General features: G+C 37.3%; 1 protein-coding gene across 5 annotated transcripts in view; it reads left to right on the forward strand.

Moving 5' to 3' along the window:
* PTPRM (protein tyrosine phosphatase receptor type M) overlaps nucleotides 1-23,349 on the forward strand; it is a 650,734-nt gene that overhangs the window by 309,488 nt on the left and 317,897 nt on the right. For all 5 annotated transcript variants that reach the window (XM_070420643.1, XM_070420639.1, XM_070420640.1 and 2 more), the window contains exons 6-7: nucleotides 2,587-2,761; nucleotides 8,083-8,376. In XM_070420643.1, the coding sequence (XP_070276744.1) occupies nucleotides 2,587-2,761; nucleotides 8,083-8,376 (469 nt within the window). The remainder of the gene's footprint in view (nucleotides 1-2,586; nucleotides 2,762-8,082; nucleotides 8,377-23,349) is intronic.

Here is a 23,349-nt window from a genome sequence, read left to right on the forward strand (position 1 = left end):
CCTATATCCTTAGGGCTTAATTTTTTCCCCTCAAAACTGGAGATTAGATTTATATTTTTAGTTTGAAAGAAGACAAATTAATTTTATGGAGTAGTAAGTCTAGTATTACCCCTTACTGATAGAATTTGATTATTTATTTGGTGGAGAGGATGGGAGATCAGATGTCTGGAATACAGGAAAGAATGGTGTAATTAATAATGCTAGATTGATTTTTTAAAATATTTTTATTGATTTCAGAGAGGAAGGTAGGGAGAGAGAGAGAGAGAGAGAGAGAGAGAGAGAGAGAGAGAGAGAGAGAAAGAAACATCAATGATGAGAGAGAATCACTGATAGGCTGCCTCCAGCAGGCCCTCAGGCATGTGCCCTTGACCTGAACCCAACCGGGGCCCCTTCAGTTCGCAGGCAGAGGCTCTGTACACTGGCTAGGGTTGATTTTGTTTTTTTGTTTTGTTTTTCTAACTTCTTGGTGCCCTCTTCAGACCAAATTTAGGAGACAAGCATAAGTCATATAAGGCATATATATGACTTCACATTCTGATTTATGATTTTGAAGCTATTAATAAAGGTGTTTTGACAGATAATATTGAAGATGTGTTGGTGGAACTCTTTTCCCCCACTCCTGATGTTTCCTTCCCTGTGGCAGGAACTGTACTTGTGCAGCACTCCTGATGCTTTTTCTCTGCCAGGCAGGAGCTGCCTAGGAAGGAAGCTCTGAGAATGCACAGCCCAACCCTTTCTTTGGGAGCTAACTCCCTATGTGAACCCTGTTCCTCCATCCTGTGAGTTTTACAGCAGCTCCCAACATACAGGAGGCCTTGTGATTTTCTAATGCGGTCTGTGGCTGTGTGGGTGAGTCGTTTTAATTCTGTGCTTTCAGTATTAGTGAGCCCTTTGTTACTGCACATCAGCCATATTCTGCAGCATCAGTAAAAAGGTGGTATTTTGAGAGTTTGCCTGCCTTTCTTCTTGCACTCATGTGTGGTGCCAGTCATTATGCCAGTGTCCTTGAATGCATCTTTAAATTCTCATGACAACCCTGAAAGCGAGTTGTTTCATGTTCTTGTTACAAATGAGCAAAGGGAGGCTCTAGGAAGATAAATCACTTTGAAGTTAGGTTTGACACCCTGGTCAGTCTAACTCCCAAAGTCATGTCCATTAGGACATTCTGTCAAAGAAAATATCACAAATAAAAGCTTTTAAGGACTTTGCATAATTTAAATCACCAAGTAATACAGATGTGTTTTGTTGTTTTGTAGACTAGTACTTTCATAACTATAAATACAAGCATTTTAATATAGCCTGCAAGTCCCTGAATGCAAACATGCTTGCCTCCCTCCTTGGTTCTACTGGCTGCCTTCCCTACATCCAAGGCCTTCAGCTCTTTTTAACCACTTGAGATTCCTGCTCCTGTCCCCTCCCCCTTTGCCTACTTCAGATCTCAGCTCCAGTGTCGCTTCCTCAAACTGACCTCCATGGCCATCATCCCTAAAGTTGGGTCACATTGTGATTTCTGGCCTCCACCTGATCTGTGCCTTCATTACTTAAGCCATCGTTGGTGATTATGTATTCAGGCCTATACTTCCCACTAACTGAAGCCACTTTTCTTTAGTTCATTGCTGTGAGCCTAGTAGTGTCTTAACACAATGATAGCATGGGGTTGGCACCCCAAGATGGTTGCTAGGTGAGTAAATGGATATAGTGTGTGGCATCGTGCATTAGCTTTAAGGTCTTTGCTCATTGTTTTCTCTTATCACTCACAAATAGCATTTTAAATATAGCCTCTTTCCTGAAAATTATTTTAAAAAAAGAACTAAAATTGGTAAACTTCTTTTGGGCTTTAAACTATAGAAAGTATAGAATGGGTTTCCAAGTATGCAAACTAAAAACTTACTTAATGTATCAGGGATAGTATACGATGAAGCTGCCTCAGCGGTGGGACCTGCTTTATGTGGTCCTGAGACTATGGGATGTAAAAAGGACCTGCTCTTGTTGCATTTCAGTATCAGGTAACATTAAGCATATACTTCTGCTTGGATTGTGTACATTCAGGAGCAATATCATGAAGCTTGGATGAGTCCTACAAACCTACTCAAGAAGGAATATGCTAATGCCTACTTACATTCTAAATGTAATTTTTGATAAATTGTTTATTTGTTCATATATAAAATGAGGTCAGTCATAGGGTAACGTGTGAGTTAATTTTGTTTCCTAGCCAAGCATGAAAATAATGATAACGTTTTATGAAAAGACCAAATAATGATAGTTTGGGAGCAAAATAAAAAATTTTTCCATATGTTTTTTCTCTCCTCCTGTTGAGCTAATTTAACAAAATTAATATCTTGAAGGGGCAAAAAAAAGACAAGTCTGCACACTTAATTTTGCATCCCTCAATCTTGAAATTGTTGATACAGCAGAATTTCAGTTTCCTGGCCAGCTGTTCTCCTGGAACAACTGCCCATGGGTAATAAACAATGGAACCAAGATCTGCATGGAATTGACATCAATGCTATATCATCAGGTGTCTTGCTGTTTCGATATGGCAGCTGATATTGTTTCTTTTTGCCTTCCCTACCCCCATTTATACAGGGCATTGATGTACGAGATGCTCCTCTGAAGGAAATAAAGGTGACTAGCTCCCGACGATTCATAGCTTCATTTAATGTTGTGAATACGACAAAACGAGATGCTGGAAAGTACCGCTGCATGATTCGCACAGAAGGAGGTGTTGGCGTATCAAACTATGCTGAATTGGTAGTTAAAGGTATTTAATGTATTTTTATACCCCCAAATAGTCTATTAAAATAGATATTTTACACGGTAGTGAGTTCGTTATTTGTTTTAAGCTCAAACTTATCCTTGTACGTTTCTGAACAGTAGTTTGTTGACAGGCTATATTGATGGATTGCATTTTAAGTACAAATTTTGCATGTGAGCAGTATTTTTGAAAAATGTATTTTGTTCACGTTGGTTTAGTTGCATACGAAGCAATGAATGTGCTCTTGGCAAGTTCTTCTTCCAACTCTGTATACAGAAATTACAACCTATAAATTTTTTTAAGGAATAAAATTTTTTTTACTGATAGAAAATCACTTAAAATGCAAATATTCACCAGCCAGGGTGTTTATGATAGCAGGATGGTTAATAAAATGAAGCAGTGTCAGTATAAAAATGCTCAGTCATATCACACAAGCCATATTGATAATTCTAAGTTAACATTTATAATGTTGCAGTTAGGTTCTATTACCATATTTTGCATGACTGAAAAATTGAGCCATTAGATGCAGGAAGGTTGGGGATGAGGGAAAAACAGGGGAAGGGATAAGTTTTCTTTACCTTGTTTAATGCTTTTTTGTATGTGAGCTGAGGAGTTTATAGTATTAAACTACTAAGGCAAGTCTTGGTCCAATACAGGATAATTTGGACTTTTAGATGTACCATGAGACATATTTAGACAACGTGTGGCAGACCGTGGCTGTTTCATCCCAGCAGAATAGAATGATGCCTGTCTTTTAAACGTACCCCCCTGAATTTGCTAAATATGGAGCATAAAATTGATCTCTTTTAAATGAGCTATTGCTTTGGCCAGGAAATTTCTCTATACAGGCAGTATTAAAGGCTGCAGGGTTCAAACCCCAGCACTAGCTCTGTGGGCTTGGGCCAGTAGCGTATTCTCTCTGTGCTTCTGTTCCTTCATGTATAAAATAGACATAAAGTATTACCTGCCCCATAGATCTACCAGAAGGACCACACACAAAAAGTCTGTGAACAGCACTTAGATCAGGGTGCCTAGTAAGCAGCCAGCACCTGTTGGTGCCCTGATGGGGAGGGGGAGGAGGACAGGATGATGCTTACTCTCTGCTCCAGTGCATTAGTGCTCTTCATTTGGGAATGCATGTCAGTAGGACCTTTCCCAAATTTTAAAAAAATATAAATGCCTGCCTACCTATTCTCCCTTTCCCCACATCACCCATACTGAATCAGAAGCTTGAGGGTCATAGTCCGTTACAAAATCAAGAGGTGATTTGGGCAGGTGCTTCTGTTGTGGAATCACTGCTGCCATTACCAGTCAGCCCTGGCTTATGAGAGAAAACATTTATTGGCGAGCCTCCCTCCAGCAGTCTTAATCTGCAGCAAGGGTGTTCAGTGTCAGGAAGCTCACTCCGAATATCTGCTTGAAAATTATTTGCCAAATCGGATCCCGTGAATTTTGGTTTCTAGAGAATCTCTTACTAGCTGCTCTGGCTAGTGTTTGAGTTTAGGTTTGCTACCTGTAAGGAAACCGAGACTCTTCATAGGCATGCTCACCAGACTCTGCGGAAGCATCTGGGAGGTGAGGTGTCTCCCTGTGGAAAATGGACACCGTTTACCAACCAATCCACTAGAGCAGCCACGGTGTTTCCACGGCTCAGTTCTTTATTGTCATTGTTATTCTGTAATTTTCACCTTGGTTTAGTTCCTTGTGATTGTTCCTGATTTGTGGTTGCTATATTAGCATCGCAGTGACCAGCCACAGCCTGTGTTTTTGAGGCATATATGCTTCATGATCAATATGATGCAAATCAAGTCACTTCTCTAAAAACTGCCTCTGTGAAAAAGTTAATTTGTTGGAAGTTATAAGTGAAGTAGAAATGTCTAGTCTGATAGATCAAACAAACCCACAGATTGGGTGGGTTTGTGTTCCCTCTTATGCATAAGTTTTCCTGTCTTATGACAGAATAGAGGTACTGTGGCTCATTGTGATACAAATATCCAGGCGTCTATTCCCACCCCTGCAGACTGCCATAGCCTGTGACATCTGGCTTTCATGGCTCAAATCTACAAGTTGACTTTTCCCCCATTTACTATTTTATAGCCATATTTTGCAAATATTTTATTTTAAAACTAGAGGCCCAGTGCACAAATTTCGTGCACTGGTAGGGTGCCTAGTGGCTGCTGGCTGCTGGCTGTGTACTCCCTCCCTTCCCCCAGCCGCCTGCTGCTGCCACCACTGGCCAGGCCTCCTGCCACTGCTGCTGGCCAGGACCTCCCTCCCTTCCTCCAGCTGGCCCTGCCCCCTGGTCAAACTCCTGAATGAACTCCTGGTGGAGGGGACAATTTGCATACTACACTTTTATTATATAGGATGAGATACGATGCTGGATTCTACTAGTTCAATAAAGTATTACCTTGAGATGATTACTTTAAAATATATAATGACATTTTTAGGCCACCTGTATCTATTTTAATAGTTTTTTATAGGCATGTAATATTTGGAGTGCTGGCTTTAAAAAAAAAAAAAAACGGGAAAAACTCAATTCCATGGAGTGTATAACTTTCTTATGGCTGGCCACACACTGATTTGGTGCCAACTTCCCAAATGAAGCCCAGGTTACTTTTTAACTATTATTCTTATCTTATTGATATCTACCATTGCTCTTTTTTTCTTTTTTTATTGAATATATTGAGGTGACACTGGTTAATAAAATTGTGTATGTTTCAGGTGTACAATTCTATATACATTATCTATATATTGTATTGTGTGTTCACTACCCCAAGTCAAGTCTCCTTCCATCACCATTTATCCCCTCTTCAACCTCCCTCCACCCTCTTTTTCCTCTAGCATCATTGCTTTTGGTAATCAACAACAAAAACATTTTATATAATTTCTAAAATGCATGTATATATCATATATGTCAATTTCTTATTTAATTATATGAGATATATATTAGGCAATCACATATGTATATCAATTAGAAATGTGTATATGTATCTATATGTGTATAAATTCTTTTATTGCTGGTATGATTTAGAATTATTTATGATGTCTTTTCACTTTCACTTGAATCAAATATTTTAAATTGCTTTTTATCACTTAGTATAGATTTTCTTCCCTCTCTTCCTTCTTTCCTTCCCTTTGGGAAATGTATTCAAATTTAAATATTGACATTTTTGTACTAATGCTTCCAGCAACCCACAATTCCTTTTGAATATCTATTTCAATTATTTCCAGGTTCTAGTTAAATCTCTCATTTGATTTAATATATTTGGTACTTTTTCTCAATAGGGAATTAATAGAGAAAATATTCTCAGGACAAGAATTAAAGATATGTCTGTTTTAGGCTACAGATAATATCCTAAATGAATTGGTGTGCTCACTAACCTTTGTGGCCTTGCCCCTGAATTGTATTTTGAATGGCAGTTCAGCTATCCTTGCTAGCATTTGCAACATCAGAGTAATTAACTGCTCTTTCAATCTAGCTGCATAAGTGTCTTAGGATCTACTATAAAAGGCCCATTTCATGTCCTGTTTCAATGAATCACCCTAATGAAATAAACTGATGTTAAATCATTATGAGTTGAGCCAGAACTATTTAAAAAAATGAAAAGTTAACACAAACTTGTAATTTATAAACAATAGGAACAATATTTTAGTAAATTACACTAAATTGGTATTCCACCAAATAAAATTAATCCTTTAGTGTCTTATTTTGATTCCGTCTACTAAGATTCCCCAGCTCTTTTAGAAAGTCCACATGACTTATTGCACCTTGAATACAGAAAAGAACAAAGACACCCCATCCCAGCAAAAGGAACTGATGTTGCTGGTGTTTTAGTCAGTCTAGGGATCACCTGGTATCGTCTCAGAAGCCAAGGTCAGATGGTACTAGCTGCCCTGAGGTTTCATTCAGCAGGAAGCATGACTGTGATCAATTAGGTGCATGTGCTATAGAGCAGAGAGAAGTTGTGGCATGCAAGCCTGCGTAAGCGTAATGGAACGTAGCGTGCTTTATTTTCTATGCATTCATATGAGCTAAATGGGGAGTTGAGAGCAAAAACACACCAAAGAGGCACAAACGACCTGCAGAAATATTTTTAAAATAAATCACTGGATCTTTATTTTTTAATATGGAGATTCATTAGTATAGTATTTTATACAGTTATCATCTTTCCTAATATGATGTGTGATACCACTCATAATGACATTGGCATATGGAATGCCTTCAATGGTGCCTGAAGAGCCATTCAACTAGCCCCTGAATAATATACTGGGAATACTATTTAAAACAAGATTATCTGTCTCTCTCTTCTCTTCTCAGACAATCATATGGGAAAAGAGTTGGTTTCAGGTTTTAATGAGAGACTTTCTTGGGTTGTAAAGAGTGTTTGCTATTGATTACTTAGAGTTTCATCAAGTGAGCATAGCTTGTGCTTTGCTTCAGAGCTTTCCTTTCTATTCACTGATTTAATAAGACCCATTACTGGAAGTGCCCAGAACAGCAGCATGGTGGACTTCATTATCTAGACTGTTGGCTTCTCCTGAAGCTAAATGAATCCATTGTGATCATTTCTTGGGAATGAGTCTTCTTGGATGTGCATTTATGATGAAATAAACCATAATTTCAGCCCTGTTTTTAAAGTGATGATATTTTTACTATAAAAATAAAGAAGTGAAATTTAATGATAGAGAAAACTAGCACCTTTGATGATTTCAAAGACATTCTCAATAAGGAGGCTGACAATAGAGTGCCTCCTAGAGCTTAAATACTACCACTTGCGAGAGCTTTAAGAAGCCCCTTTATTGGTAAAAGATCCTTTGAAGTCTGTGTAGCTGAGAAAAATGAGAAGTGTTCTAAAACAAACTGGAGATATATACCTACTCAAGCAAGCTTAGGTTTTAAAATGGTTTATTTCACACATTTGAACATTGTGAGAACCTGTATCAGGATACTTTTTGTTAATAACCTAAACAAGCCCTAGCCTGTTTGGCTCAATGGATAGAGCGTCAGCCTGTGGTCTGAAGGATCCCAGGTTCGATTCCAGTCAAGGGCACATGTCCTGGTTGCAGGCTCAATCCCCAACACGGGGCGTGCAGGAGGCAGCCAATCAATGATTCTCATCATTGATGTTTCTCTCTCTCTCTCCCCCGCTCCCTTTATCTCTGAAATCAATAAAAATGTATTAAAAAAACTAAACTAAACAGTTTTAATCAATTTATTCCAGAAATGTTAATGTCTTCTATATTTTTATAATTGATTTGTGCTTAACTCCTTCAAAACTGAAGACCAGAGTGTCTGAAAGATGGTTCTTGGGTTTGCTTTTCAGAACCGCCAGTTCCAATTGCTCCACCTCAGCTGGCCTCAGTGGGGGCAACCTACCTGTGGATACAACTCAATGCCAACTCCATCAACGGTGACGGGCCCATCATTGCCCGAGAGGTGGAGTACTGCACGGCAAGTGGGAGCTGGAATGACCGGCAGCCAGTGGACTCCCCGAGTTATAAGATTGGGCACCTGGACCCGGATACGGAGTATGAGATCAGCGTGCTCCTCACCAGGCCAGGGGAGGGTGGCACTGGATCTCCTGGGCCAGCCCTCAGAACAAGAACGAAGTGTGCTGGTGAGTGTGGGAAGCGGGGCTGTTGTCATTGTCTTCATGGGTGTTGACCTGCAGCATTGGTGTTCATCAGGTGCCTACCGCCCCCCCAGCTCTGGCAGCATCCTGAACAGGACAGATAATTCCCTTTGCCTGGGCACAGTAGCCCAACAGCCTGTGTATTTGGGGACCTCAAGGCTTGGAGTATCTCTCAGGCAGTCTCCACTCCTTTCTCTTACCATTCTTTCTTTACACCTTTCCATGAGTACCACACAGTTCAAGTAGGAATTATCACTAAAGTTGACAGATATCTGCTTTAATGTGTCTGTTTATAGGTCAGATCCTCTCCTCCTGGGCCCTTTGTTTTATGTTCACAGTTAATAGGTTTATAGCCTAGAGGAGCTTTGGAATAATAGATTTCATCTACGAGATAGCTTTAAAGCTGTGTTTTTATTGATGGATATTTAATGGAGGGCTGCTTGCCAATGACATGGAGCCCATTTGTTAAATAAGCAGGGGGGATTTGTGGGCTGCATGCCGTCTTTGAGTTTAGATTATATAGTTCTAATTGTGCTGAACCCGCTCTGCAGCTTAAATAAAAGTAGGGTTGATGGACAGAGAAATGGCGAGTCCTGTAAAAATCAAAACCTGAAGATAGCTCCCATTAGAGGAGATGGTATTGTTTCTATGTGGCTCCTCTCTCACCAGAAGTAGAGAGAAATTGTATATTGGGATACTGAAGTGTTCTTTGATTATTTAAATGAACAGCCCCTTTATACTCAATTGTGGCTTCAGGTGAAGAAATTCCATAAATTTTTATGGAGTTAATTGATTCTTCAGATAGCATTATTTAAGAAGACATACATCACTTTCATTTCTTTTTTTAGTTTTAAATATACTGAGAGTACAGTTTGACCCTGACTGGTAGGAGACATGATTAAACCTTAACAGTTGTAGATGTTTCATCTTTTCTTTATAATTGGAGTACACTGTTTCCACAAGTTCAAAACTCATGGAAAAAAATTCTGTTTAGTTTTTTTGTTTGTTTGATTTAGTTGTTTTAAGGTTTTTGTTAGAAAGGGGAGCAAGTAGATTTTTCTTCTGGGGATAGGTGATGGGCCCGAGTTTGTTTGCCAGATCCAGACCGGCATGCTCATGTCACCCTCAGTGCAGGCTCTCTGGAGTAAGAACTGCTGTTTGGACTGTTTGTCCCCACAGCCCTGATTGGCGGGTCAAAGGAGGAAGGAGTTTGATAACCCTTTCTCCTCAGTTCTGTAAGCCATGTCATTTCCTTGTTCTCTTTAGTTGAATGAATGTCCCTTCCTTTTTGTGAAATAATTTATCTGTTGTAATGCAAACCATAGCTGTGGAAAACATTGTACATGTAATTTTATAATATAGGAATTTCTTTCAAATCTGTAATTTATTTTATAACTGCCTATATAGTATCCAGAGTAGATACTGTGATCTCCTTATCACAGGTGGGATAAGAGCCTGCATAATCTCTGTCCTCCTCTGAGCAGGCCCTGTAAGCAGTACATTCAGTGTTATTCCACCTCAGTGTTATTTTGAGGAATCCTGTTTGGGGTGTGCCAATCCTGTTTGGGGTCTCCCTCTCTCTCAAAAGGTTAGAATTTCAGTTCTCAAGACTGGGGAGAGGATACAATGCTTTATTCTAGCCATCTACAACCCCACCTACTTTATGTTTCTAGTCCCCTTGTTTTTACATATTTTGTCTTTTCTCTTGGTTTGCTGCCGTATACTTCAGTTATTGACACAATTACTATATACATTTCCCTGGAGTACAATGCCTGCATTTCTGTTTTTAGGAAGCCTCTTTGTTATTGCTGCATGATGTGTAAATATATAACTCTCAGAGAGACAGTGAGCCTTTATAATAGCTTGACAGTCCTTTTTTAATAAAATTAAAACAAATTTTGAATTGATATTTGCATACCAACACTGTATCTTAAAGTATTAAGCCTCACTTAAGCAAGGAATCCCAATGATAAAGCACTCTGTTCCTCTTACCATTGCAACCTGCCGTTGACATTATTCCTGGTATGTCATGCACTGACATTAAATGTTTTTGAAATGACTGTAGTTGAACAAGTCAGGCCTAGGATTTGTTAGGTGAGAGAATCAAAACTAAAATAAGAGGCATAGTATGTGGGTGAGGGAAGTGAAGTCAAATGAGACTTTTTACTGGGGGAAGAGATACACTTTCTTGACCTGAGGCTTTTGAAAAAATCTGAAGATGATACTGGTGACTGCTGTTGGTGAGCAGTGGGACATTGTGGAAAGAAGACTGAGTTACAAAGAAAAAAGATAGCTGCTACAAACTATAGACTGTAAAATTGGATAGTGGCCACAGACTATTGCTCAGATGGCTTGTGAGCACTTACAGTTCATAAAGAGCAAGTCATGGATCTCAAAAACTGGGAGGGGCTCTAAGCATTCTGCAAAGTCGGTGGAAATGTCCTTGACCAGCTTGAACTTGTGGGTGAATATTAGGGTGATATATAGGAGGAATAACTCCACATCCATCCGGTATGATGTAAAAAGCCAAGAGTACAAGTATGGAACTAGAGTAATAAAAATTAGCAACATCATATATAAAAAAGGAGACTGAGGGTTTGGCTTAAATGTATATGAATCTATAATATGATCCATACTGTATTAATTATCTATAATGCTATTTCCTCATCCCCCCAAAACATCTAGTATAATCCTAGATTGTGTTAAGAAAGCAAAATGAAGTGATAGTCTTATTCTACCAGTTCTACTCAGCTTCCCTACACTGTTGTATTTATTTCTATTCCTGCATTTTAAGAAAAAGAACATAAAACAGACTGTGCTCAAGAGATAGCACCTAGAATAGGAGTGGTTCTGGAACCTTGCTCAACCAGTGAGGAATGATGGAAAGAAATTAGAAAGGTAGTGGAGAAGAACAGTGTATGTGCAAATTTGTCTAGAGTTGAATCATGAATAGAGGCTCTCCAATGGCCTATCCATTCCAGCAGAACCTGACAGTATAGAAGGGAACCTGTACTCTGAAGAGGATTGAGCTGGTTGAACCTGAAGAATCTCAATATAAAGATTCTATGATTCCTGTGTTGTTCTCTTTCTAATGAGATGGTGTGTCATCTGTTTCTACCCTGATAGTCTGAACTTCGCTCTTATGTTATCCTTGCCCAAGAACTCCATAATCATGTTTATCAAGTCCTGCTTTGCCAGCCAGTGGAGGTTTACAAAAAAATCTGAGCAAAAGGGGTGGGGGGAAATGGTGAGTTTTTAATACTGCTAAATAGATTAAATTTTAAGAAGTGGCTTTTATTCTAAATTGTCCTGCCTGGGTTTTATGCTAAAATATCCCCCTTTTATGAAATGATGATGTCAGAGAGTACTAGAGCCGGAGTCCGCAATTGAGAACACAGGCTCTGGGACCTGGCTGCTCTGCCCAGAGCTATATATGTAACCTGGGAAAACTGCTTACCTTCTCTGGGCCTCTGTTGCCTTATCTATAAAACAGGGGTGATAATAACAATATATGGGTTGTAGATAATAGTAACATGTGTGCTGTCGCGTGGCCATGACACCTTAATATGTAATGGAAAGAAGGTGCTTAGAAGAGAATCTTACATATAGCAAGTGGTTAATAAAAGTTAACTGCCATTTAAAATTTTTAAAAATTATTTAACATTTTCAATCAAAGGAGTTAGATGTTAGCAACCTGATCTCATTACCTTAGATGTTTTAGAAATTTACTAATCTGATACGCTGAAAATCTGAGGACCGCTGTTTTATAATATGGGCTCATAGGATTTTCTGCAGTTGAGCATTGACTTGATGACAGACATCATTCTCTTGTTCTTTTAAATTAAATCTGTTTCTTTGGGACAAGCTTTCTTTTCATTTTTGTGCTGAACCAATGAGATCTGTCCTATCATGTTTTGGTGACATCCATGAAAATCTATTTTGCTTCTTGCGTTAAAATGGCCAGATCACTATTTATTGTCCTGCTCTGTGCAGTGGAATTGATTTTCATGTGTGGCTAATAGACACAATCTCATTACCTGCTCCGAAATCTTGCAAGAATTGTATTGTAGCACACTTCCAGAGTTCTCGCTTCTTGTGCATCTGAAAATTCCAACCTTGATCAAATTATTTAACTTTTGTGGTTTTACCTCATCTTTTTTATTTTAATTTATCTTTATTGTTGAAAGTATTTTTTCCCCACTGGCCCCCTTCACAGTACTATTGTCTGTGTCCATGGGTTATGTATATATGCATATAAGTCCTTGGTTAATCTCTTCCTGCCCTTCTGCCCCCCTTCCCTCTGAGATTCATCAGTCTGTTCCATGTTTCAATGTTCCTCCTCATCTTTATTTTTTAAGATATATTTTTATTGGCTTTAGAGAGGAAGGGAGAGGGAGAGAGAGATAGAAACATCAATGATGAGAGAGAATCATTGATCTGCTGCCTTTTGCATGCCCCGTACTGGGGATTGACTCTGCAACCTCCTGGTTCATAAGTCTACACTCAACCACTGAGCCACACAGGCCAGGTGTACCTCATCTTTAAATAAGGCAGTGACATCTGCCCTGTCAGAGTTTTTTTGAATATTAGTTTATATATTATTTATAAAGGTATTTTACAAGTTATAAAAGTGCTCTGCTATATGGGGTATTTTTTTTTAATGATTATAGTCAGGAACTAGTTTCAAGAGTTAAACACATATCTAGTTATTTTCCAACTTTGCAGTTAAGCTATGGTTGGGTAACCTCAGAGAGCTTAAATTACTTCAGTATCCGGTTAAGCAAAATGCAATTTAGTTTGTGTTTTCTATTATGTCTTCTATTCTTATAATTATGTGCAGCCTGCATATCACAAGCCATTAAGTGGTAGCTACTTGAAAAAGAGAAACGGATAATGCAGTTAGATTAATTTTCACAGTGGACTTTTTATGTGTTTTATTTTGGGATATTGCTTTTTATATATCCTAGTTATTGTTTAACTGTGGTTAAGTGGCTTGCTAATAATTGGCCCCAGGAGTCAAAGAAGGATGATGATAAACTAAAGACTTAACAATTAAGACTAGTGAGAGTGAAAAAAAAAAAAGCTAAACTGAATGTGTTCTTTAGAATTAATATAACTAAAAATCTTTGAAAAACAAATAATTACACCTTTTAAAAATTTATTCCTAAAATATTTATTGAGCATCCATATTTGCAAGTTACATTCCCTGGCCCTAAAGGTATAACAAGACAAGATCCTGCATTCAGAACTGATAAATTTGGGAGTATTGGAGGGAGGACATGTACATGCAATAAACAAATATGTCTCCATGGATAAATAATATGATAAATGCTCTGAAGAAAAATAGAGAAAGTGATAGAGAGTGGACAGGCAGGAGATTATTAAAATATTATCTTAAAATTTTTTAATTGTGGTAAAATAACAAAATTTACTATCTTAACTATTTCTAAGTGCATAGTTCAATAATGTTAAGTATAGTCATCTGATCTCTACAACTTTTTTATCTTGCAAAACTGGAACTCTGTACCCATACCAACTCACCATAATTCCTTCCCTGGGTTCCGTCAGCCACTACTCTATTTTCTGTGTCTATGAATTCAACTACTCTGTGTACCGCATATAGGTGGAGTCATACAGAATTTGTCCTTTTGGGTCTAGCATATAGTATAGCATTATGTCCTCAAGATTCATTCATATTATAGCATGTGTAATTGTACCCTTTTAATTACTCTGATAATTGTGTTACATATGCTTAGCTTATGGAATTCTTGAGACTGTAAGCACCAACTTTGACTTTCAATTAAATTAAAAATCCTTTATCTTTATGACTTATGGAAATCTTGCCTACTAAAGAAGGTAGTGCTGCTGTGTTTCCAGAGAGCCAAATTACAAATAAGTACCTAGAGGTACTATGTCAGAGTATTATAGCCATCCCATCAACAGTCAGGTTTCTATAGGTCAGTAATAAAGAGTAATATAAGAAATTAGAGGGTTTTTAAAATAATGCCATCATTTTAAACTAGTAAGAGTGAGTGAGTTTAATACCTATTTGTAGAGCTGTATATTTGTTTTATATATACCAATTAGAACCTTTTACATAACTATAATCAAAACATTGAATATGTGCTACATTACAATTTGATTTTGTTCTACTCAGTTGTTTTGATGATATGCAGTTATAGCCATTTCATCTGTAGTACTTTTAGCGACACAAGAGGTGGGACATATGTTTCATCTCCTTCCAGTCACTCATTTTCAAATGCTCCTTGGTCTCAGAGAGACTGTGTTTGTGCCAACCTGTTATGATGTACATTTTCCTGTATCACCTATTCTTGTTTCCAACATGGTAGTTGTACTGTTGCATTAGAACAGATGTACCTGTGTAGCCCTCTCCTATCTTGCTCATCCACTTTGATGAACACATTCCATACATGAGCAAGGGATCAGCAGCCCTTCAAGGCAGAGGTCCTACATCCTTGCCTATGGGAATGTTCTGCTAACTACAAGGCTAAAGTTCTGTATTGTCTTATCATATACCTGAGACCGTCTTTTAGTATGGATTATGTAGAAGCATACTCTTTCCCACCAGGTCCAGTCTAAACCACATGACATTTAGGTTGATATTGTTTTTTTTAAATTTTAATCCATCCTGTTTTTGAAATGTGGCACTGGACTGGCTCATTTTAAGTACACTTGAATGAGACTCACTTATGGGAAATGAGTACTGAGTAGGTTTTTTGGCAAGGGGGTCTTTCACAAAGCCCAAACTGCATGATGCCTGCATTCCAATGAAGGCCGGCCCATGTCTATTTATTTATTATTCTTAGTTCCTCTTGTAAGAGAGAAAAAAAAAACCAGTCTGGTTTCAGTGGTGCTGATCTGAAATTAAACACTGCCAAGACTGGATTTGTTTTCTTCCTAAATCAAGGAGAGTCAGATTTATCTTTTCTGTACAAAGCTGCCACCGGCTTTACAACATGTGTTTGGACTTACAGGGCTGCCCCATGGGCCCTCAAGGGAGCAGCTAGGAACTCATCTCAGATCTAACAATGGCTGTTATTCAGAAGGAATACAGGCCAAGGACCTCATTGAATGGAACAGAATTTATTTTTTTATAAGTTTATTTACCAGGAGAAAAAAATTAAAGTGTCCTAATTTTAATTCTAAAATAGCTCTGCCAAAGGTCAAGATGTTTTTAATGCATTTCCAACACTTTGAGCCATTAAGAACCTTTTTAAATTATAAACATTAGAAGGCCATAAAAAGTATCTGCCCTATTAGACTGCAGAGATAAAGACAGCATTGAGTAACATTGAATTGGGCAGAGGACAATAACATAGTAGCAATGTAGTACCTTATTATTATAATATATTCTTTTGCTTCCTTATAGATCTTCATGCCCCACTGGCTTTGTAATACCTGAACCTCAATCCAGCATTCTCTCCCAACTAAACTCTTTGGCCACACAGAGAAATCTTGTGTGGGAGGTTTAGAAGTGCTTAAACAATGTTACCCTAAGAAATTCAATGGATAAATAAAAATAACCTAAGAAAAGATCAGACAGAAGAACACAGTTGCCTTTAGTCATCCATTGACTTTCATTGAGTGCAGAGATAGTTCCCAGAAGGTGTCGGGCAGGGTTTTTGGCTGTGAAGAATGAGTATGCCAGCAGTCCTTCTTCCAGGCCCTGTTCGGAAGCCTTTATAGGCAGCTTCCTGCATCGCTTTGAATAGGCTGAGGAGTTTGAGAAAATGAAAAGATCTGGAAATTATCAGTTACCTCACCCAGCTGTGCCTGTGATGGGTCATTTAACACTGAAAAATATCACAGAACTGTTCGAGGCCACATTTTTTACAAGATGGGGCAAAAGGAGGCTTACAGTTGTTCATATGGAAAACAAAACAATAATTAATAATACAAGAATAAACTCTGGCCCTAACCAGTTTGGCTCAGAGGATAGAGCGTCGGCCTGCGGACTGAGGGATCCCAGGTTTGATTCCGGTCAAGGACATGTACCTTGGTTGCGGGCACATCCCGAGTAGGGGGTGTGCAAGAGGCAGCTGATCCATGTTTCTCTCTCATAGATATTTCTAACTCTCTAACCCTCTCCTTCCTATCTGTAAAAAAATCAATAAAATATATTTTAAATAAAAGAATAAATTCTGTGTTTCATGCATACCCACCCTGTAGGTAGGTCTGTCAATTAGCAGCTTGTGCAGATTCCTTGTTCTAATACTCTGATTCCATCAGTCTCTGTAAAGGGGGTTTCACTATCACAGTGAAACATCAGCGCTATCAGTATTTGTCCCTTATTGAATACCAACTACAGTATGTTGAGTATGGTACTGAGGCCACTGGAATGCTTAGGGATGCCTTTGCTTCCCACAACAGAGTCTTCTAGAAAAAGGATGACAGTTACTAAATCTTATTTGCACAATATTTAAAGATACCATGGGTCATCTAAATTTTACCCCAAATCTCATATATTTAGCAAAAAAAAGTATTTTCAATGAAATTATTAATTTGTATTAGATTAAATGCCTTATCAAATTTATGGTTCAGTAGAGTTGTGTTTTATGGTCTCTATATAAGCATTTACATACTGGGGTCCCCTACATAATCAATATGTACTGCATACTTATATTTTTTTATATAACTTGTAGTATGATTGACCATTCTAAATTGCCACAAAGGTTTGTAATTTTGTCACTGCTTTGTGCATATGTTGGACATATTTAGAGAAGACAAATGTTTATTGGTTAACTTCCTTCACTTTAAAGTCTGTCTTAGGTTGAGCTAGAAAATAACTCAGCAAATTACTAAAATGTCCTGAATCTAAGTTTTTTAATAATTCTAATCAATTTCCTACCGGTTCTAACACCTCTTCATAGCACTGCTGGAAGAATGAAATGGGATAAGGAATAAAAAATGGTTAGCAGAGTACTTGGTTCACCAGGTTTACCCTGAACTCTGTAGGCTTGCTAATAAATTCTGATCCTTTTGTAAAATTAAGAAACTTGTTACATCTGAGGATATATACTACTATGGCAAAAATCTCCCAATAGAATTATTAAGCTGAGTAGTTTGGGTTTTTTTTGACACACACACACACATCAAGTTGCAGTTTGCCTTAAGTAAAACAAAAGATATATGCATCTTCTCAAGTTCATGTCAAAAAATGACAACATGTTTAGAAACTAGGAGAACATTTTGACTCTTCAGGCGTTATCAGGATAGAACAACATAGTGACCTAGAGTGGCAAAGAAAACAGAATGTGAATGTTTTACTGACCTGTGAGATCTTGTTAGTCTGTGGTATAGGACGTTTTGCAATTATTAGTGACTTGATGAACATTTTGGACACTTTAACTCTTTGAAGAGGGAGGGCCTCTAAGTTTTCCCCAAACACACAGAGATTGACAACCATCATTTGATTTGAGTAGCAAGGCAGTCTATGGGGTATGACCCAGATGTCTCAGGGGTTATCTTTCCCTTTGCTCATTTGCCTACAGACCTCAGGAAGGTAGAGGACCCTTATTGAATGAGATTGGTGATGGGGTCATGACGCTGTGGATCTAAGGAATTGAAATACACGGGAAAAATCTTTCACTATGAAGGCTGCTTCTGAGGCAGGCTTGTATTCTGCGCCTCTGACCCATGGGCAGAAGATCCAGTTCCAGAATGGCCTTTGTCTTCAGAACATATTAGGAAAAGTTCACTCACTCTTAACCAACCAGCTATGCTGTTTGCTTGTGCCTGGAATCTCAAACTCAGCATGTTCAGAACCAATTTCATGAATTGGGAAATAGGTGGATTTTATCTTTGACCTTATACATGCTGTGTACTTCTGTCCATTGTTCCCTAAGCATTTTCAGATGCACTCCCTTATCAAACCTGCTCTCGGCTTATTTGTCCCCATTAATGTGGACAGATAACTTATCCTAACACATGCAATGATATTTGGCCACTAAAATAGAACTTGCCTACTTCATCTGTAAGGATAATGCTGCTTATGTTGTTCAAACTAGGTGAAATAGATGAGAGCTAAAATCTCCACAGTAATAACAACAGATTATAAAAGCTTGATGATATGTCAAAATTTTAGTTTATAAAGGTTAACCATGTTCCTTTGTTTGTGTAATATTTTTTATAAATTAATTTTAAGAATATAAAGAACTGGTGATTACATTACCTATTAGAATAAATTACAAGTGAATAGAAAGCTTTAAAAATGAATAATACAGATACATGAAATTAAAACTACAAATACAAGACATTTTATTAGAAAGTAAGGTTATACCTATTATTAAAATAAGAAAGATAATAGCACTGTTTGATGTCAAAATTGCTGATCTTCCATCCATGTTATTACCCTTGTAGAATGAGAAATAAAAGTAATAAAACTATGTAAAATATTTCTACCAACCAAATAGCGGTATTTCTTTCATATAGATCAAAACAAGAGACTGTAGATTCATATTAATAACTGGCATTGAAAACCCTTTCTAGTATAAATAATCAGTAGAGAATATTCAGATGTTAAAATATATTTCCGTTTGCCCTGGCCTGTGTGACTCAGTTGGTTGGAGTGTTGCCTTATACCCAGGAAGGTCAGAGGTTCAATTCCCTGTCAGGACACATACCTTAGGTTGTGGGTTTTATCCCCAGTCACGGAGGCAACAGATCAATGTATCTTTCTCACATTGCTGTTTCTTTACCTTTCTCCCTTTCTAAAAACCAATAAAAAAGAAAATATTTTTTTCATTAAATAGTACAAGTTATTTCATTCTCTTTAGATAGGTTATATTGCTATTAATTTGGATCATGAATTTATCATGAATAACATTTGATTTGTTAATGTTTATATCTGGTTAATTATCCATTTTAATTGCTGAAATCATAGATGCTATGCAAGAGGCAAAAATCAGAAATATATGATAAAATAGTTATTAGGAGATTTCCTCAACTTTCTTTCAGTCCCTTGCCTGGAAGTAATACATAGGTGTTTATCCTTCGGCGTCTCTCTCTATGCCCATGTAGATATATACAGTAAAGGTCAATGTATGTCCCAGGTCTACTCCTTACTAATTATAACAAAATGAGATGAAATTGTACATAGTAGTATTCTGAAAATCTACTTTACATCTCTAAATATTTTCCAAACATCTCTTTAGTTGCTAAAGTCTAATGCAATATATTTGTATACAGATTTAACTCATTCTTAGTAGTAACTATTTATTATACTGGAGTATCTATACCCTAATTATTCAGCCCTCCTTTTTTGATGGGTAGGTTCTTGTTATTTTCTATAAAAAAACTGATACATAAATTATATATATATTATATATATATATATATATATATATATATAAATTTCCTTATAATAAAAAATTTTATTTCTATAAATTATACTTTTAAGGTAGAATTGGTGGGCCAAAGTGCATCTAAGATATTACTAGATCTCACATTACTTTCCAGAAGGCTAGCAAGTTACTAGTAAACTCCCACAAGGTGTGAGAACAGAACTTTCTGAACATGCTTTTGAGCAGTGAATATTAAAGCTTATTTAAAATTGGTTGTCAGTTTATTGATTTAGAAATGGTATGTTACCATTTTAATTTGTATTTCATTTTCTTTCATGTGTTTATTGACTTTTTGTATTTTTTGCACCATCAGATTGCTATTTTATCTTTAGGATGGTTTTCCAATCTTTTCCTTTTCAGTTTGTAGGAATGGTTTCTATTAGTAGAGTTATTAGTCATTTGTTTATCATATATATTTTATAAATATTTTCCCTCATTCCACCATTTGCCTTTTGACTTTATTTGTGGTACATTTTAAGGAGAAATGTTTAAATTGTATGTAGTTAAATCAATCATACCCTTTAGGACTATCCATATATATTAATATATGATAAAATTTTCATTAGACTTCAATTCAATCCAAACATAAATTTATTCATTCTAGGTAGATGGCCAGATATGTAGTAGCATAAGTAATTAAATCATTGTTTTTCCTTGTGGTTTCTCACTTTCCAATCTTGTTTTAGAAGGTATTTTTCAACATTTTCTTTGAATAACTTTAAAGAGTTTATTTTTTCCTGAGGTCTTTCATCAGTAAAATTCGGATCAAAAATATTGTGCAGATGTCTACAGGGCTGGGAAGACCTCTGGGAAAGATTTCTCACTCTTTAATGATGAGCCAAGAAAATGGGCCTTTCTCACTTTTGTTCTGGGAGGGCATGTGATGTGATATCCGGGAATAAGGAGGCATCAAGCAGCCGCTTAGAAGAACAGTGGTATGGAAGCTGAGTAGACATAACTGAATTAAAATAACCCCACACTTAATCTTGATTTGCTTCATTTATGAATCTATTCAACAAATATCTATTGATACTCTATTATTTGAGAGTAACTCTCCTAGGCTTTGGGGACACAGTGGTAAGTACTCTGGCCTCATGGACATTGTTTTCTAATTTGTATCTCTCCATGGCTTGGCAATGTAAGGGCGTATTTATATGAAGCAAAGCTTGAAGAGATTCGTAGAACAGTGTAGGAAGGAAGTTCTAAAAGAAAGCATAAACATTAGGGCAGACTTTACAAATAAATTGTTTTAATCAGGATGTTTTGGACTGCAAGTAACAGAAAGCCAGTTCATAGACTAAACAATAAGGAAATTTATTAACTTGTAGTAACAGGAAGTCCATAGATAAATCACACTTTGCAGTTTGTTGACTTAGAGGCTCAGCAATATTATCAGGGACTTTAGTTTTTTCTAAATCTCTCCTGCATTGGCTTTAACCCAAGGCTAGCCCACTTCATAGTCATAGAAGCAACTAGAAAAGGATACTTGTTCAAATATGACAGAAGGGAGAGAGAAATATTTTCTCAAACATAGAATAGAACTCCTTTCTTTCAATCTGTTAGGCCAATTAAGTACCAGTAATAATAACTGGGAATTTTTATGAACTGATTGACTTAGTGTCCTTATTCTCAAATTTCACTGTACTTCAGTGATGTTGGTTTACATCAGAATCACCTGGGAGGCTTGTTAAGTGATAGATAGCTGGGTTCCCCACCACCACCACCAGAGTTCATGATGTAATAGGTTTGGGATTGGGCTCAGTAATTTATATTTCTAAAAAAAATTCCAAGTGATGCTAGTGTTGCCAGTTGAGAAATAATGATTTGGAGTAATGAAGATGCACCCTTGCACTACAAACCTATTAGAATGGCCAAAATCCAGGACCATAACAACACCACTTGTTGGTGAATATGTGTAACAACAGGAACTCTTACTCATTCCTGATAGGAATGCAAAGCAGTACATTCACTTATCAAGACAGCTTGGCAGTTTCTTACTAAACTAAATATGCAATAGTGCTCCTTCATATGTACGAAAAGGAGTAAAACTTATGTCCACACAAACACCTACACATGGATGTTTATAACAGCTTTATTCATAATTGCCAAAACTTGGAAGCCACCAAGTTGTTCTTCAGTCAGTGGGACAAATAAACTGTGGTATATCCAGACAATGCAAAAGTATTCAGTGCTTAAGAAAAGCTATCAATCCATGAAAAGACATGGAAGAAATGTAAATGCATATTACTAAGTGAAAAAAGCCAACCTGAAAAGGCTAAGCACAGTATGTGTAATTCCAACCGGGTGAGATTCTGGAAAAGGAAAAACTATATAGACAGTGAAAAGATCAGTGGTTGCTAGCGGGGAGAGAGGGGTGAATAGGAAGAACACAGGATTTTTAAGGTAGTGAAAATACTCTGTATGAAATAATGGTGGATACATGTCTTTATATATTTGACCCAACCCATAGCATGTACAACACCAGGAGTAAAATGTAATGTAAACTGTGGACTCTGGGTAGGTACATCAGTTGTAACAAATATACCACTCTGGTGGGGGGCAGATTATTTGAGGGGACAGGGAGTATATGGCAAATCTTTGTACTTTCTGCTCAATTTTGCTGTGAACCTAACCCCACTCTTTTTAAAACACACACACACACACACACACACACACAATATGTGTATTCTTGGGTCTAGGGATAGGATCAGCTGTCCCTGACCCACAAGTTGTGGACAACTAAATAGCTGAATGAAATTAGGGATTTGGGGAGCTGCTGGGAAAGAAGAAAGGAGAATGAATGCTGGATACTAATTTACAGGGTCCCTTATAGTTGATATGAATTGAATGAAGTACTTGTAGTCAAATTACTGTTGAGAAATTGGATAAAGTCTTCTTCTAATTTTGAGTAAATGTGCTCAAGATTAGGTACTTATATACTATGAATCAGAATTGAGATCTGCAAAGAACCTTGCTTTTCATTAAAAAAAAAAAAAAAAAAAAACCTCTTGATTTTAGTAGAGATACTAGAAATTTTTACTATAGGGCAGCGGTTCTCAACCTGTGGGTCACGACCCCTTTGGGGGTCAAACGACCCTTTCACAGGGGTCGCCTAAGACCATCAGAAAACACATATATAATTACATATTGTTTTGTGATTAACCACTATGCTTTAATTATGTTCAATTTGTAACAATGAAAATACATCCTGCATATCAGATATTTACATTACAATTCATAACAGTAGCAAAATTACAGTTATGAAGTAGCAACGAAAACAATTTTATGGTTGGGGGTCACCACAACATGAGGAACTGTACTAAAGGGTCGTGGCATTAGGAAGGTTGAGAACCACTGCTATAGCGGTTACTTGGAAATCCATTCTTCATACTCATTGTGGATCTCACCTTGAGTCCAGTTATAATGAGAGAAATGTATGGGACCTGAATTGTTTGTTGGGATGCAGTTCTCCGTGGGCCTCTCATACTTTGGCACATCTTGCCAGCAGAGGCCCTGATGGCCTTTGTTCTGGGCTGTCTTTTCACGAGTGTTTGATAGTGAAGAGCTTTGGAAGATAGAGACAGTGCCTGCCGCT

This window comes from Myotis yumanensis, unplaced genomic scaffold (assembly GCF_028538775.1).
Source record: "Myotis yumanensis isolate MYYU_CA2020_CCGP unplaced genomic scaffold, mMyoYum1.0.hap1 SCAF_7, whole genome shotgun sequence".
Taxonomy (NCBI): Eukaryota; Metazoa; Chordata; class Mammalia; order Chiroptera; family Vespertilionidae; genus Myotis; species Myotis yumanensis.